A 16959-nucleotide genomic window follows, 5' to 3' on the forward strand; every position below is an offset into this window, starting at 1 on the left:
ATTTGGGGGGCTTGCTTTCTTGTCTGGGTTGTGATGCTCCTATGATTTAGGTTTATGGTCTGATTTCTCTTTATAGAGGGTTAGTCATTTTGAAGAAACAAAGCTAACATCCCTTATTTTGCTCATCCATTTTTAATAAATATTTGTTTGTATACTCTATGTGTCAGTCATTCTTTTATTCAGACACTAGGATAATAGAGAACTTGTAGAATGATAGGAGGCATAAATATGTAGCCACTATTATCCAGTGATTTATGTAATGCATATTAAATAAGCTCCTATTCTGGGCTAGACACTATGTTCACATTGTGGACACAAAAATGAATAAAAAAGTTTCTGCCTTCAAAGGATTTATGGGAGCAATAGGCATGAAAACAGATCATATACTATCATGTGGCATGTCTAGTAATTGAATTAAAGAGGGTAATATGGGAGCATAAATTGATACAAACTGATACTGATGAGGTAGGAAAGAGCCTGTGTGGTATAGTAAGGAAATTGACCTTAAAGGGAGATGGTAAAGCACAGCTGTTTATACTGTGGGAGCTAGGGATAGGTTATTTGGATTCAAATCCCCTCTCCACTTACTTACTCAGAGACCAAGAGTGTGCAATCTCTGTAAGTGCTGGTTGATACATCTGTAAAATGTAGATTTAGATAAAACTTATTTTTATAGGGTTTTGTGAGGAATAAATGAGGTAATTCACATACTTAGCCTAATACCTGGCACATAGTTTATGTTCAACAAGTATTCATCACTATTATTTTATAGACAATGAAAGAATTCTAGATTTTTAAAAAATATATATCTTGCCCAGCCGGGCGTGGCTCAGCGGTTGAGCGTCGGCCTAGGATCCAGGCAATGGAGGTTCGATTCCCGGTCAGGGCACATGCCTGGTTGTGGGCTCGATCAATGACTCTCTCATCATTGATGTTTCTATCTCTCTCTCCCTCTCCCTTCCTCTCTCCGAAATCAATAAAGATATATATTTTTTTCTTTTTTTAAATATATCTTTATTGATTTCGGAGAGAGGAAGGGAGAGGGAGAGAGAGATAGAAACATCAGTGATAAATCATTGATTGGCTGCCTCCTGCACACCCCCAACTGGGGATCAAGCCTGCAACCTGGGCATGTGCCCTGACCGGGAATCGAACCTCAGTCTCTTTGATCCTAGGTCAATGCTCAACTACTGAGCCCTACTGGCTGGGCCTCAAGAAGATTTTAAGTGGGATAGTGATGTGGCTGAAGCTGTTTGTGTTAAAGCATACTCAGAATTGTAATGGTAATAGTCCTGGAAAATGTGACAAACCCATTGGTGATATGTATCAGGAACTGATGCTTGTGGAAGAAGCTTAGGCTGGAGTCAGAGATCACGGATAAATTAGCCTGTAGCTATCATGTGAATGGAGGTCACCAAGGGAGAATGTGTGGAGTGGATAATCAATTGGCTAAAGATGAAATGGCACACAAGAATGTAAGGGGTATTATGTAGGAAAGAAATGTCTATGAAAGAGACAAGTGGGAATGATCGATCATAGATGTGTTTGGTAATAAGTACCAGGCTGAAGGCTTTCTCCTGGAAAAGTCATGGAAAGGCTCTCTGGAGGGGCAAAGAGCTGGGCGTTGGGAAAGGAGTATAAGCTCATTACTTTAACAAGGTAGGAAAAGCACTATGTGCAGTGAGAATAGCAAGTCCCAACAGTGAGGCTAACATACATGACACATAAGGGAATGATATAACACAATGTGATTAATGTCCCAGTAAAATATTGTAATAGAGAGGCCTGTAGTGTTTGAGAGGGGTCATTGGATAGGCAGAAATGGTGCTGAGTCTTCCAGTTGGGTGAGTCAGCAGAAGCACAAACTGGGACTGGGTGGCAAGAAGGGAGATGAGTAATGACCAGGCTTCAGCTGAAAGCTCCTTCGGGATAGTTCATTATGTGTTTATTGATAACTTAGGGATGTGGCTGGACTGAAAGTTACTTCCCTGTTGTGGTGAATTTCAAAAAGATAGTGAGCCTATTTCAGTCACAGTAAATCTATATACCAACTTGAATAATATGATATCTGGTTGTGCTGTTAGAGAGAAATATAATCAATGCTTTTGCTTTTTTTTTAAAGGATTTTCCAGAAAAGGAGAAGTCCACAGCAAAGGCCCTGGGGGACGTAAAGGCAAACTTCTACTGCGAATTATGTGACAAGCAGTATCACAAGCACCAGGAATTTGATAATCACATTAATTCTTATGATCATGCTCATAAGCAGGTAAGCAAAAGTGGGAGAAGTCCTTCATATTCCTGGATTATACCTTCAGAACAGAAAGTATCCATTTGGCTTTATTTATTATCCTCTAAGATGCCACGGTGAAACTATTTTATCTCTTCTTTTTTCCTAGAAGGTTGTGTTTTCTGTTTAAATATTAGTGATATATTTTTTCCTAGAAGTCACATAAAACCATAGGTGAGCTTAGAGGTGATCTAAGAGCAGATTGACATTTATTTTAGAATTAAGTATATGGGGAAACCAGAACCCAATAAAAATAATGTTGTATTCAAAACCACCTAGTTAGTGGCAGAACTGTAACGCTGGGCAGAAGAGGACAGAACCTGTTCCAGAGTTCCTTTAAGAGTTCTACAGTGTAGGAACAGGGAATAGTAGGTCTTCGGAAAAACCATTCAGAATGAAAGGTTACATATTCCCAAGAATACTCTATTAGGAGAGTCAAAGTGATTACTTAATAAACGAACCATTACAAAGAGACAAAAACTCAGGCAAAGCTGATGCAGGTGGAGACGTTTCATTCCTTTTTCTCTCTGTGTGTGTGTGTGTGTGTGTGTGTTTGCATGCACATGCTCTTGTGTAATAGTGTAGATCCTACACATGGCTGCTAATATTCTCTATTTTACAATGTCTGTGAAAGAGGAGGCTATTGTCTCCATCCTGTTAGATTTTATTTTGGCCGTATGAAGTATGGGAATATTGGCATTTAGGAATTAGGAGTGTTAAATAGTACCATTAAGAAAGAAAGTCCACATGGTCAGCAGATTATTGCTAACAGCTGTGATAAGGTGTGCACCCCCTGAGGTCAAATGGACCAGATATTGGAATATATGGGTAAGTTTTGTATAATCTAGAGCTAAAATATTTATTCACAGTGAACTACAATAAATATTTTGACTAGCTAGCATCACTAATAGTTGTTGAATACATACAAAATATATGGCCATCGGAGATCAAGACACAGTTTCTGTCTTTAAAGATACTGCATATGTGTGTAATTGATGGCATTTCACTGAAAAGAGCAAGAGCAATGGGATAAATTGTTTTAGAATTGTGATTCCCAAACCTTAGTGTGCATAATAATCACTTTGTTACTTGCTAATAATGCATATTCCTAGAATCTCAGATATTCTAATTCAGTAGCTCTGAGATGGGGCCCAGGAACATGCATTTTAAAATAAGATAAAATGGAATTTTTCAAACATATATAAAAATAAACTATGAGGCTACCATCCAACTCCAACAATAATACATTTTTTTTCATTTTTACCACCACTCACCCTTTCTTCCCCTCACTACCATGCATTATTTTGAATCACGTTTCAGACATTATATCATTTCATCTGAAAGTATTTCTAGATACATATGATGCTTAAGGGAAAATAGTTGTTTCATATCTAAAAATTAACAGTAATTTCTAATATCAGTTAGGGTCTTGTTTTCTTGGTTGCCTCATAAATGATGTATGAATTTGGGTCAGTTGAAATCAGGACCCAAAAATATCTATATTTTTGGTTGACATATCTTTATGTCTCTTTTAATAAACAGTGGGTCCTCAAACAGCATGAGTTTAAACTGTGCAGATCCAATTATATGCAGATTTTAAATATCTATCTATCTATATATAGATATATATAGGAGGATTTTTTTGGAAATTTAGGACAATTTGAAAAAACTCACAGTTGACCCATGTAGCCTAGAAATGTTGAAAAATTAAGAGAAAGTTATGTCATGAATGTATATTTGCAGATACTAGTCTACTTTATCATTTACTGCCATAAAATAGACATGAATCTATTATTAAAAAGTTAAAAGTTATTAAAGCATGCACAAATCACAGACCGTACAGTTGACAGAAGTGTGAACAAATGAAAAGATGCGGTATTAAATCATAACTGCAAAAAATGTAACACAGTAATACAGACTGTGTAGTGCTGTAATAATTTTGTAGCCACCTCCTGTTGCTATTGTAGTGTTTAAAATGCCTTGTGACGTTAACCATCTCTGCGCGAGTAGTTCTCAGCAGTAAATGGTGTATGTAGTAAAAAGGGATCACTCACAGTTCTTGCATATATTTCATCGTGTTTAGTGCGATGCCGTAAACCTTGAGTAACACCAGAGGACCCATGAGAAGTGCTTCTAGTGGTTCTGAAAGTGCTTCCAAGCAGTAAAGTCTTGATATTACAAGACAAATTTGAATTGCTTGATATGTAACATAGGTTGAGGTCTGCAGCTGTGGTTGCCCACCATTTCAAGATAAATGAATCAAGCCTAAGGACCATGGTAAATAAAGAAAATGTATGAAGCTGTCACAGCAGCTACCCCAGCAGGTGTGAAAACCCTGCCCTTTTTGCAAAATTCATTTTAATCTCATATTAAAAATGCAGCTTTTATGTGGGTGCAGGGTTGTTATAAGAAAAGTATACCTATAGACTTAAATATGCTTAGAAATAAAACAAAGTCATTATATGACAACTTAAAGCAAAAGGAAGGTAAAAGATGGAAAGCTGGAGAACTTTATGCCAGCAAAGAATGATTTGATACCTTTAGAAAGGGGTTTAGCCTAAAAAAATGTCAAGATAACGGGAGAAGCAGCTTCTGCTGACCAAGAAGCAGCAGAGAAGTTCCCAGATACCATTAAGAAAATCAGCGAGGGCCTGGCCGGGTGTGGCTCAAGGCATCGGCCTAGGATCCAGGAGATCACAGTTTGATTCCCGGTCAGGGCACATGCCCGGGTTGTGGGCTCCATCCCCAGCAGGGGGCGTGCAGGAGGGAGCCGATCAATGACTCTCTCACCATTGATGTTTCTCTCTCTCTCCCTCTCCCTTCCTCTTTCTGAAGTCAATAAAGATACATTTTTTTAAAAAAATCAATGAGAGAAAAGGATATTTGCCTGACCAGGTGTTTAATGCAAACGAAAATCCCCTCTTCTGTGGGGGGAACAATGTCACAAAGGACATTTGTCAGTAAGGAAGAGAAGTGGAGAAGTGAGCACAGGATTTACGGCAGGAGGGGGTAGGCAACGTCTACCGCCTGTGTTTATCACCAGGATTGCCCTTGTCTATAAAGCGGCTCACCCAGGAGCCTTAAAGGCAAAGAATGAACACCAGCTGCCAGTCTCCTGGTTGTACAAGGTGGTATAGACAGTGAGAATCCTTTCTCTGGATTGGTTCCACTGATGCTTTGTCCCTGAAGTCAGAAATTACCTTGTCAGTAAGTGACTGCCTTTAAAGTAATTTTGATATTGGATGGTGCTTGGGGCCAGGCAGAACTCCAGGAGTTCAGCATCAAAGGGTCAAAGTGCTCTACCTGTCCCCAAAGTGTCTCTAATCCAGCCTCTAGATCAGGGGGTCATAAGGACATTTTAGCCTCATTACACGTGGTACTCTACGGAAAGGGCTGTCAACACTATGGAAAAGAACCCTGAAGGAGAGGATATCATGAATGTGTGGAAGGATCACACCACTGAAGTTGCCATTGTTGGTATAGAAAAAGCCACGGAAGCCATCAAGCCTGAAACAGTCCATTCTTGCTGCAAAAGCTGTGCCCAGATGTTGTATATGACTTCACATAATTTAGGACATAGCCAGTCCGGGGAATCATAAAGGAGATTGCAGACATTACAAAAAAGGAAGTCGGGGGTGAAGAGTTTCAAGATGTGGATCTTGGAGAAGCTGAGAAATGTGAAAGCTTATAGACACCACACCAGAGGAATTAACAGGAGGTGACGTGACGAAGAAGAGGGCTTGCGAACCAGCACCAGGTGATGAGGAAGACGACGCAGGAGAGGCGTTCCAGAGGACAGCCTACCTTAGGCAGCCTGGGCGAAGGTCCCGTTACTCGAGACTGTGACTTTGACTCCTTTTACGACGTGGACCCTTCCCTGATACAGGCACTGCAGCTAAAACAAACAATTAAAGAAGGATTGGTACCATATAGAAACAGTCTTAGATAAATTAAAAAACAATACAGTGAGACAGAACTGACGATGTATTTCCAGAAGGTTGCCCGGAGTCCGCCCGCCTCGGCTGCGGGCCCTGCCACCTCCACCTCCGCTGCCCCCGAGGCAGCAAGGGCGGCCCTTGCCCTCCCCGCTCAGCCTGCCAAGGCGAAGGCAATGAGAGTGGCACCCTTTATGATGACCCACTTCCACTTAATGAACAGTAAATCATCATCATGCCCTACAGTCAGGAAACGTACCTGTGGTGTGTTTGTGTAAAATCTGGTAACCGGACAGCAACACCTGTATGAGATGTTTTTGTGTCGTCACGATCATGATGATCATCGCTTACGTTTCTCACAAGATGCCTTACGCTTTCCCACCTGCTCATCTTGGTCGAGAATTTTTCCTCTGCCTAGGATGCCCTCCCATCTTCTGTGTATTTAATGCTTAGGTTGGTAATTTATGTGTGGATATTAAAAGAGCTGAGATCTCGTGGTAAGCTGATTTAAATTCCCTTTGATCAAACCTATTAATGTGCAGAATTTTGTATATGATGCCAACTTTGGAAGACATTGGAATAATTAAATTTGCTGTAGACCCTATAAATACTGCTTTCATGGATGATATTGAAATACTTCTGTCTAAAGATTTATTTTGGCACAAAATATTTTGAAAATTACCTGAATTTTAAGTGGAGCTGAGTGTACAATTTCCCTTTTAAATGAAACTGAATTTTATGTATAGGAAAAGAAAATATGCACGAAAATAAAGCATGTGAAAGTCCTTTTTTTTCTTTTCAAATTCCAAAGCTAAGTATGTCTATTTGGTCCTTGCTTCAGTAAAGGCTCTTCTTAGTTACGATGATGATGATAATGATGGCGGTGGGGACTTGGATGAGGGTATTTTTGGCCTAAGTAATATGAACAGTCTCCTTAATTTTATTTTCCATGTGGATTCAGATGAAATACTTGGCCTCTTCTGTTGAACTTCCAACAATATGGTCTTTTTGGTGCGCTTAGAAGTGAATCCAAAATCACATGGAATTAATTCTGTTACTCATTAACAGAACTGCTTAGAACTAGAAACAAGATATTCTGAATTCTTCTCTCTACTTTTCCTTCTCAAATTTATAATTACTCAGGAGCCTGCAGTTTAATAATTGATTTCTAAAGCCTTTGTAGTCTTGTATCTAAATATCAGTTATAGGTAATAATTTTTTATTACAAAGATTGTATTAGTCATAGATTTATTGTAATTATAGAGAAATAAGTCAATACTTAATTTTAAAGAATAAAGTAAAACAACCTGAGATTTGTAGCTCTAAATTAATTATATTAGATATTTAATTTTTTAATAATTTGATAAAAAATTAAGATAACTTTTTAGGTGTTATTTGAAGAGAAAGATTGCTTATCAGTAACAAAACTGTTTTGTTTTTTTTTATATTATTAAACAAGGGAAAAATGAATTTTTAGCTTTGACAACCCAATACCATGTATAACTTAGATTTTTTAAAATAACTGAATTGTTTTAGCTATCACCTTGAACTTCTTATATTTCCTTATAAATGCTGAACATTAATACTAAAGCAAATAGAGTGTGTATTCAAATGATAATAACTTGGATAGAGACAACACTGTAATCATTGATACAGCTAACATGTCAGTAGCAAGTAATTCCTGTGAAACGACCTACAAGTCATAATCCCTTTCTCCAGACTGTTAGCCGCCAGGGTATAATACCGGAATGAAAAACACACATTCTTACAAGCAGCAGAAGTCCCTTCTACCCCAGAGATATCCTGGCTCATCTCAATTAAGAAAAACACAAATGAGCTGAATCCCCATAAAAATATCTGCAATAATAAAAAACAAATCCACTTGCAGATCCTCCACATACAAAGCTTAATCCTCCTGGTCTTTGTCTGCTTCACAATAGGATTTATTTTCCCTCAGGAGGAGCTGTGCACTTGTTAAGCCTGGATTTGAGCTCCAGCTGATTCACTCTCAAAATATTGTTTTGGATTCTCCCCATTTCTACCTGCTCGGGATAAAATAACAAAATAGAACTATGTTTGTCATCTTGTCTCCAAGAGGGAAAGACTCTCCAAACTGCTAAATGAATTACATCCAATTACCTCTTACTTTATTCCTACAGTTTGGTTTATATTTTCTCTAAATACTTTCTAAATTGGCCCAATAATATATGCAGCGTAATACGTTTAAGTTAATAGTTCTCTCGTTGAGGCAACAACATTTCAAAGTCTAGTTGATTTGTAAGATCAAGATTGAAGACATGCAGACAGGAGTATCTGGAATGAACACTCTCAGGACCATAAATGTTGGTAAAATAAAATAATAATCATTGCCTGCTGTGCTTTGCATTCTGTAAACCCAGCTTTCTGTTGTACATGCACATACACACAGGGTGTGGCAAAAAGAGGTTTATAGTTGCGAGTACACAAAACATGGGGGTTTATTCTTGTATCATTATTAATTATTGTATTATTTTCCACACAAACAACTGTAACCCTTTTTGCCTCACCCTGTATATATAATTATATATATAGTAATTATATATATAAATTGTATTTCCCCCCCACCTGAAATCACACAGCAAATAATTGGAACCTCTATTAGCAAAGACGTACAGAAGAACTAAAGCTGATCTTAGCTTCCAGCTCATAAACTCTCCTAAAGTACGGCTTTCATGCTGTCTAAGAGGCTTTTTGATCTCAAGGTTGTTTCCCAACTGAAAAATAAATTTAAAATCTACATTCTGTCTCTTTCTCTTAGATGTGTTAAGTGCTTTCCTGCCTTAGGGCATTTGCAACATCTCTGTCTGTAATGTTTTTCCATCTGACCTTCATTCAACTCCCTGGTTCTTCCCTTTATTGGTGTCTTAGTTCAGCATCATCTCTTCTGTGGGATATTTCCTTTACACTAACTTAGATAGTTGGCATGTCTGCAAATTCTAATAGCCGTTTGGAACTATTAACTTGTACTGGTACCATAGCCAATTGTTTAATATTCAAGAATTTTGTGAGCTAGTTCTTAAACCACTGGCACTTTCAATAAGCCATGGTGGGTGACCCACTAACACAATAAATAGGGCTTCTTATGTCGTTTGTTATTTTGCCAGAGAGTTGCTGTGCCAGCACACAATTATTTATGAATATTTGCCCTACACCCATTCTACTTTCATTTGCTCCACAAAAAGAAGAGCAGGGTACTATTGGTCCTACCGGCAATATATCCCAGTATCCACAGAAGTTAGACCAGTGTCTGGCACATAGTAATGACTCAATACACGTTTTAAGACTTCATGAGTAGCTGAATGAATGAGTTTCTAGAATTGGCCATGCCACTCTGTCCTACATCAGTAGATTCACCAATCATTAATTGATCACTTTCCCCCCCCCCAGTATTACTGAGACCTAACTGATGCATATCACTGTATAAGGCATATAACATGGTGGTTTGATTTACATATCTAATGAAGTGCTTACCACAACAGGTTCACCTATCATCCATTATCTCATACAGATACAATAAAAAAGAAGAAAAAATGTTCTTGTGATGAGAACTCAGGATTTACTCTTAACAACTTTCCTATATATCATGCAGCAGCATTAATGATAGTCATCATGTTGTACATTACATCCCTAGTACTTATTCCTCTTATAGCTGGAAGCTTGTAACTTTTGAGTACCTTTCTCTAGTACCTCTGGTCAGATGTAGCCAGGAGATACTGTCCACAGTGGGTGGGGCTGTGACTCAGCTCCTTTCCTGGGCATTGGCCAACCAGGCTCAAATGCTACCAAAACTCATTTTGAGGATCTGAATCAGGTAGATATGCACCCTACCAAATTCCCTAGTAATAGTGTGCCACCAACTTGGTTCTGCAGATGAGCAAAACCACCAGTTGGGATCACTACTTGGGATCTGCAGGTATGAAATTGGTCTGCCAAGATCCCCGTGCTGGTTGTTGCAAGCCCTTCCCCCCTTCTTTGTCACAGTCATATTCCCAGTTGTTGAGCCTCACAGATTGCTCTGCTGTCCCTGTGGGTGCAATCAGAAGGGGGCTCCCACAAAGGAACCCACAGTGCTATGGGGGGTGGTACCTCTGGGCTCTCTGTTCACACTGCAAGAATCAGAGGCTCAGGGGAGACCTCTCAGCATGGTGCTGCGCTGACCTGAGGGAAGGGCAATGAGGTCAGCAGGCAGCATTTCCTCTTACCCTTCTAGTGGCCTGTCTTGGTCTCTGAGGTGCAAGGCAGGGGTATTTCAGCTTCATCCCCATGTTCCAGGATTCTCTTAGTGGTATTTTATTCTGGAATAGTTGTTAGTTGTTCTTCATGTGAGGGGAATGAAGTCAGGAACCACCAATGTCTCCATCTTGTTGATGTCACTCTAATCACATCTCAAGTAAATATAATGATCACTATAGTGAACAAGACAGCGTCTCTAACCCCAAGTTCATTATAGTTATTGAACTAAGGCTGTCATTAAAACATATTGTTATATGTTGTGAACATCTTGAGCCCACGTTGATGCTGATGTGGTGTACCACTCCAGGAATTTGAGACTTTACTCTGTGGGAATTGCAAGTCTTCAAGGGCTTTTAAGCAAACAAATTATATGATCAGATTTGTGATGAAGGAAAATAAATCTAAAAGCAGTTTAATGGTTGCTACACAAGGAAGAGAGATTGAATTTGCAGTCAGAAGAGACTCTGAAAGCCCAAGAGAGGTGATTGGAGTCTTTATAGCAGTGACAAGGAGAGGATGTGAGAAGGGGTGCATTCAAAAGATTGTCAGTAGCTTACAGCATATGAACACATGGTCTACGTCAGTAGTAGTCAACTGAAAACAAACTTTAGAGAGGTTTTTTTTAAATTGTCAAATATGAAAAAGAATGATACTACCCAGTGTTGACAAGATGTGAGAAAATACATGTGGTTAAACATTGCTTGTGGAGATATAAATTGTTTCAGTCTTTTGGTGTTTAGCTGTGGATTATTATTTTTTTTTAAAAAAAGCCTCAAAATGTGAATTTTTCTTGTCAACAATTCCAACTAGCATGTATTCAAATGCATTCCAAAGATTTATGTATAAGGATATTTAAAATACTGGAAGCAATCTAAACATACAATGAAAAGAGAGTTGCTAAATTATGATGCACATAAACTACATAAAAATTAAAATTATGTTTTAGATCTATATTTTATACAGAATTTAATTCTTCAAGGAAATGCTTGGATACTTGTTTATATTGTTGGTGGGAATGCAGATTGGTTCAGCCACTGTGGAAAGCAGTATGGAGTTGCCTCAAAAAATTAAAAATGAAACTGCCCCATGACCCAACCATTCCACTTCTGAGAGTTTATTCGAAGAAACCAGAAACATTAATTCAAAAGAACATATGTACCCCTATATTCATGGCAACGTTATTTGCAATAGCCAAGATTTGGAAGCAGCCCAAGTGTCCATCAGTAGATGAGTAGATAAAAAAGCTCTGGTACATTTATACAATGGAATACTACTCTGCCATAAAAGGGAAGAAAATTTTACTTTTTGCAACAGCATGGATGGACCTAGAGAACCTTATGCTAAGTGAAATAAGCCAGCCAGCCAGAGACAAGTACCATATGATTTCACTTATATGTGAAATTTAATGAACAAACTGAACTACCAAGCAAAACAGACACAGACTCATAGATAGAGAAAAGACAGACAGCTCTGGTGGAGGGGGATATTGGGAGTGTTGAGAGATTGATTAAAAAAAAGAGAGAGAGAGAGAGAGAGAGAGTACTCATGGACATGGACAACAGTGTGGTGATTGCAGGGGGTGGGAGGTAGGTGAAGATGGAAGAGGGCATAGAAGGGATAAATGGTGATGGAAAAAATAATAAAATAGAAAATAAAATAATAAAATTAAAATAAAATAAAATAAAATAAAATAATAAAATAATAAAATAAAATGAATCAGAAATACAGAAGTGTGGAACAATGAATGGTAGTATTTAGTAACAATTTGTTCAATATATTTTTAGATAAGTTTCTAAACATTTATCATCAAAATCATAAACTTTCATGTAAAACATAAATATAAAATGTGATTATATTTACATATTATTCTAACTTCATATGTTTTCACTTATATTTTGTCTGTCCATAGAGATTTATTTTCTATTGTGTTGCTATGTCAATACTCAGAATTTGTATCATTGTGATGTGTGTTTTCCATCTTAGCCTCATAAGATACCATGATTACTTTGTAATTATTATTTTTCTGTACAACTATATTTTTCCCGGAGTGAAAAATTGACTCTCTAATTTGGACAATTTTGTACCAGGGCCTATTACTAATTCACTTCTGAACTCTCTACCCTGCTTAAGAAGAAAGTCTCATTACAAAACATCAGATAAATGAGACATATCTGGTTGAGTCCTCTGTCTTTCTGCTTCAGTGTGTGCAGGTTTCACTCTAGGCATGCTGCACAGCTGTGGTTCTGGGACTGTTCATCATTATCTTATAAATGCTTTTGCTTCTCTCCTAGATAGTATTCCTTGTTTCCTCGATCTCATGACTTCCTATATCTTATTTCCTCCTTTGGGTGGAACCTATTCTCCAGAAGCTTCCCAAAAAAAAAAAAAATGTTCATGGGTAAAATTTAGGGGCCCTTATCTAACAGTAAATGTAAGTGTGTTTATTCTACCTTCACACTTGGTTTATTTTTCAACTGAGTTTCAGCTTTAGTGTTGCATTTGAAAAGTCCCATGTTATTTTGGGTCCTAATCTTTTTATCTGGAGACTTTTAGAATTTTCTCTTTATCATTTTTTTTCTTGCAACAAACACTTATTTAGTGCCTGCTATGTGCCAAATACTAGTGACATAGTAAGAAACCAACCATTTATCTCCATCCTTGTGGAACTGACATCAGAGTGAGTGTGGGGCACATACAGTTTTAATTAAGGGTTTCAGTAAAGAAATAAAAAAAGGCAATGGTAAACAAAAGCTTGAAAGATCTAAGGGAGCCATTGATTAGAGTCATCTATTACAGCCACTATGCCTGGTGGAAGGCTGTTCCAGGAAGAGGGAATGTCAAGTGCAAAGTCTGGGAAACGGCCATGCACAATATTCCAGAGACTCCTAATATCCTACAATGACTTGATTTGGTATGACTCACTTTTTAATTACTGTGCTGGGCATTTCATGGGATATTTCAGTTTGGGAAGTCATGTCATTGGTTGTGAGAACTTTTAATATTACTCACCTGTAAATCTCCTTCTCTACTTTTGTTTCTCTTTCAAAATTCTATTTGGATGTTAGAATTCCAGAGTAAATCTTCCAAATTTCTTATTTATCTTACTATTTTAAGTGTCTTAATCTATATGGCAACATTCTGGGAGATTTTATATTCTAATTTTTCTGCTGAACATTTTTTCACATCGTGTGTGTATGTTGGGGAGGAAGAGAGAGAGAGAGAGAGAGCAAATGGGTACACATTTGGTTTTAATGTTAAAGGTTTTCCTAAAATGCCTTGTAGTGCTTAGCTGTTTATCTTACACTCTTATTAATAACTGAGGGACCAAAAGTTTGATTGAAAGATATGTGTGCATGGGTTGAGTTTGGCAGATGACAACCTTCAATAGGGTTGGATAAGGTAATAATTCATTTTTCCATTGGGTGACCTCTGGGACTATAATTTAGCCCCAAAGTATATCACATATTCCTAAGCCTAGATCATGCCTGGTTCAGTTTCTCCAGAGAACAATCTTCTGTCTTCTGCTAGAGTACGCTAGGGGACTTGCTGGTCCATACACTCTTTTGTAGACTTTAGCCAGTTCTCCTATTTCTAGTCCCAGCCTCCACCTTCCCAGTTCTACTTCACTAGCAGGAGTTTTTTGGATTGATGTCAGTTCGTCTTCACCTCAGCAGTCTGCATTGCCTTGCCTGTTATGTTGCATATCTTCCCTCCCTCCCTCCCTCCCTCCCTCCCTCCCTCCCTCCCTCCCTCCCTCCCTCCCTCCCTCCCTCCCTCCCTCCCTCCTTCCTTCCTTCCTTCCTTCCTTCCTTCCTTCCTTCCTTCCTTCCTTCCTTCCTTCCTTCCTTCCTTCCTACATTCCTTCCTCCCTTTTTTTCTTTATCTGGAGGCCAGTACCTCTTTTATTTCTCAGTAAAATAGGATCAATGCTACCTTCCTCAGAGTGTTATTGTGGCAATCAAATGAAAAAATGCATAAGAACCCCTAACCCAGTGCCTACCATATAGTAAATTCTTAGTAGAGCTGATAGAGGCATATTTTACAAGGTGAGCCTTCCAAGGGGGGCTAGAGGGCCATTTCTCAAGAATATTTGTGAAGGATTCTTTCATTAAATGGGAGGCTAAACTGAAGGATCTCCAATGTATCTTTATTCTGAAATTATGACTGTATAAATTTGCAGTCAAATACAACTTTCTCTCATTGAATATAATCTTAGGTCTAGACTAGGAAGGGAAACCAAAAAAAAAATGCTGTTGGTGTTAGGTCCCTGGAGCCATATCATCTCATTGGCCTTTTACTTTCTGAACACAGTTTAACAGCTTTGTCTTGATGTATGTCACATCTCAGACACCATGAAAAACTACACAGCAAAGTCTTGGTTCTTTAAAATGTATATGCATTTAGCATTTATAAATCCATTGGTTTACTTTTCCTTGCCTATTTTTTAGCTTTTCTAATTTACATTCTACCTTCTTGACATAATATTTCAACACATTATGACAGTTCCATGCTGAATGAATTATGCATGAAATTAATCTTGCAATGTTTAATAATATCTTCTGTTATCCCATTGTTCAAGATTTACAAATGGCAATATTATTCTCCTTATCTAGTAAGTATTATTATCTGCTGCATATCTGGCACTAGGTGAAGTCCTCTATATAACAATATAAATTAACTGCTGGTAATCTAAATAATAATGTTATTTACAATCAAATGCCAAAATATTGCAGAGTTGTAGGGCGGGCCTGAGCTCATTGCCCACACATGTTAATGATAATATCAGAGGTTAGAAAAGGGAGCAATATTTAACATGTAAATCAGTTTTAATTCATTATTTCTCTCCTCTTTCCATGGAATCCTACAAGTCATGTATGGCATTTGTTCAATAATTCACCCGTTCAGTTACCTTGTTAAAAATCATTTGTGCTAGGTACTAGGTATTCTATTGATTTAAAAATAAATAACCACTTTCAGTTTTTGGCCCATCATGCATGGAATTTGGAAGTTGTCACTCCCATCTACATAACCAAACAGAAACCGAACACACTGAAATCAACAATAATTCTTTGATCCAGAACTGAGGATACAGGGCAATTGCTTCCCCCAAATTGGAAAAACTGACCAGTAGATAAAGAGAATCACAACTTACTAAAGCTGAAGTGCAAGAATTCTGAGAGAAACAATAGCAGTATAGGAAAATCTAAACTATATGATGAATTGCTGGAGGCTAATTGTGGATAAGTTTGATTTAAAATTCTAGTGGTGAAAGGGCAATCTTAGGCAGGCCATGATGCTTTTATAATTTTACCTCTGGGAGCCCTATTCTTATAGTGAAAATGGGAGAAAAAAATATTCCCTGTGCTACTGTCTGGGGCAAGGAAATGTAGCCATTTAAAAATGTGTCAGAGTATTCTGGTGTTCTTAAGACCTGCCCTCAAGAAAAAATTTTCTGGAAACTTTTTTTAACCAATATTGAAGGCAAATACCCATCTCTTTGTTTAGCCTTCCTATAACCAACAGTAGTGAATAAGGGGCAGGCCAGTCACATGAAGCATTTGTGAAAGTCATAGCCCAGGGGATCACTGAAGACTGAGACCTAATCATCGGACTACAGATGCCTCACCTCCTCCCATGAACACCTTACCACCACATCGATAGAACTACAAAACAACAGAAAAATACAACAAAAAGAACAGCATATCTTGAACCTTTAAGAAGTCTATAGGGAAACCCAAAGTCAATAGAAGAGATAAAAACATGGACACCAGGTTAAGCTTTAGCCTCTGATAACTATAGCTACAGCAAAAACTAACACAACCAAACCCCTAGTTGGATAAACATAATATCTTACATTAAAGGCCTATTTACTTTAGTTCAGTTTACCCAGTACATAATGTTGGCTTTCAAGAAAATAATCACAAGATACACTAAAAGACAAAAAACACAGTTTGAACAGACGGCACAAGAATCAAAAGAAGACTAAAATATGACAGAGATGTTGGAATAATCAGACTGATAATTTAAAACAACTATGATTAATATGCTAATGGCTCTGATGGAAAAAATGGACAACAAACAAGAACAGATGGGTAATGTAAGCAGAGAGATGGAAATTCTAAAAAGAATTAAAAAATGAGAAATCAGAAAATCTTATATTTTTCTTACTCTTAATTGATCTAACTCATAACAGTTTTTTCCAAATAATAGTATGAAGAATTTATTCAGTGATTATGGTTATGAATAAGAGAAGTAAATGACAGCAATGTCACAGGAAATAGGAGAGAAGAATTAGAAATCCTCTATCATAAGACACTTATACTGTCCATGAAGTATTGCAGTGCTATTTGAATGACAACTTGGGGTACTTGTAAATGTGTCTTTCTCTCTCAAAACCATGTACGACCATTAAAAGGAGTATAATTGATATGCTAATAAAGAACTAAAAATAGAAACATAAAATGT

At 37.6% G+C, this 16959-nt stretch overlaps 1 protein-coding gene across 1 annotated transcript in view; it reads left to right on the forward strand.

Moving 5' to 3' along the window:
• Positions 1–16959, forward strand: part of ZNF804B (zinc finger protein 804B) — a 416857-nt gene that overhangs the window by 326595 nt on the left and 73303 nt on the right. The window contains exon 2 of the mRNA XM_016218916.2: positions 2123–2266. Coding sequence (XP_016074402.2) covers positions 2123–2266 — 144 coding nt within the window. The remainder of the gene's footprint in view (positions 1–2122; positions 2267–16959) is intronic.

The sequence above is a fragment of the Miniopterus natalensis genome, chromosome 10 (assembly GCF_054644295.1).
Source record: "Miniopterus natalensis isolate mMinNat1 chromosome 10, mMinNat1.hap1, whole genome shotgun sequence".
Classification (NCBI taxonomy): Eukaryota; Metazoa; Chordata; class Mammalia; order Chiroptera; family Miniopteridae; genus Miniopterus; species Miniopterus natalensis.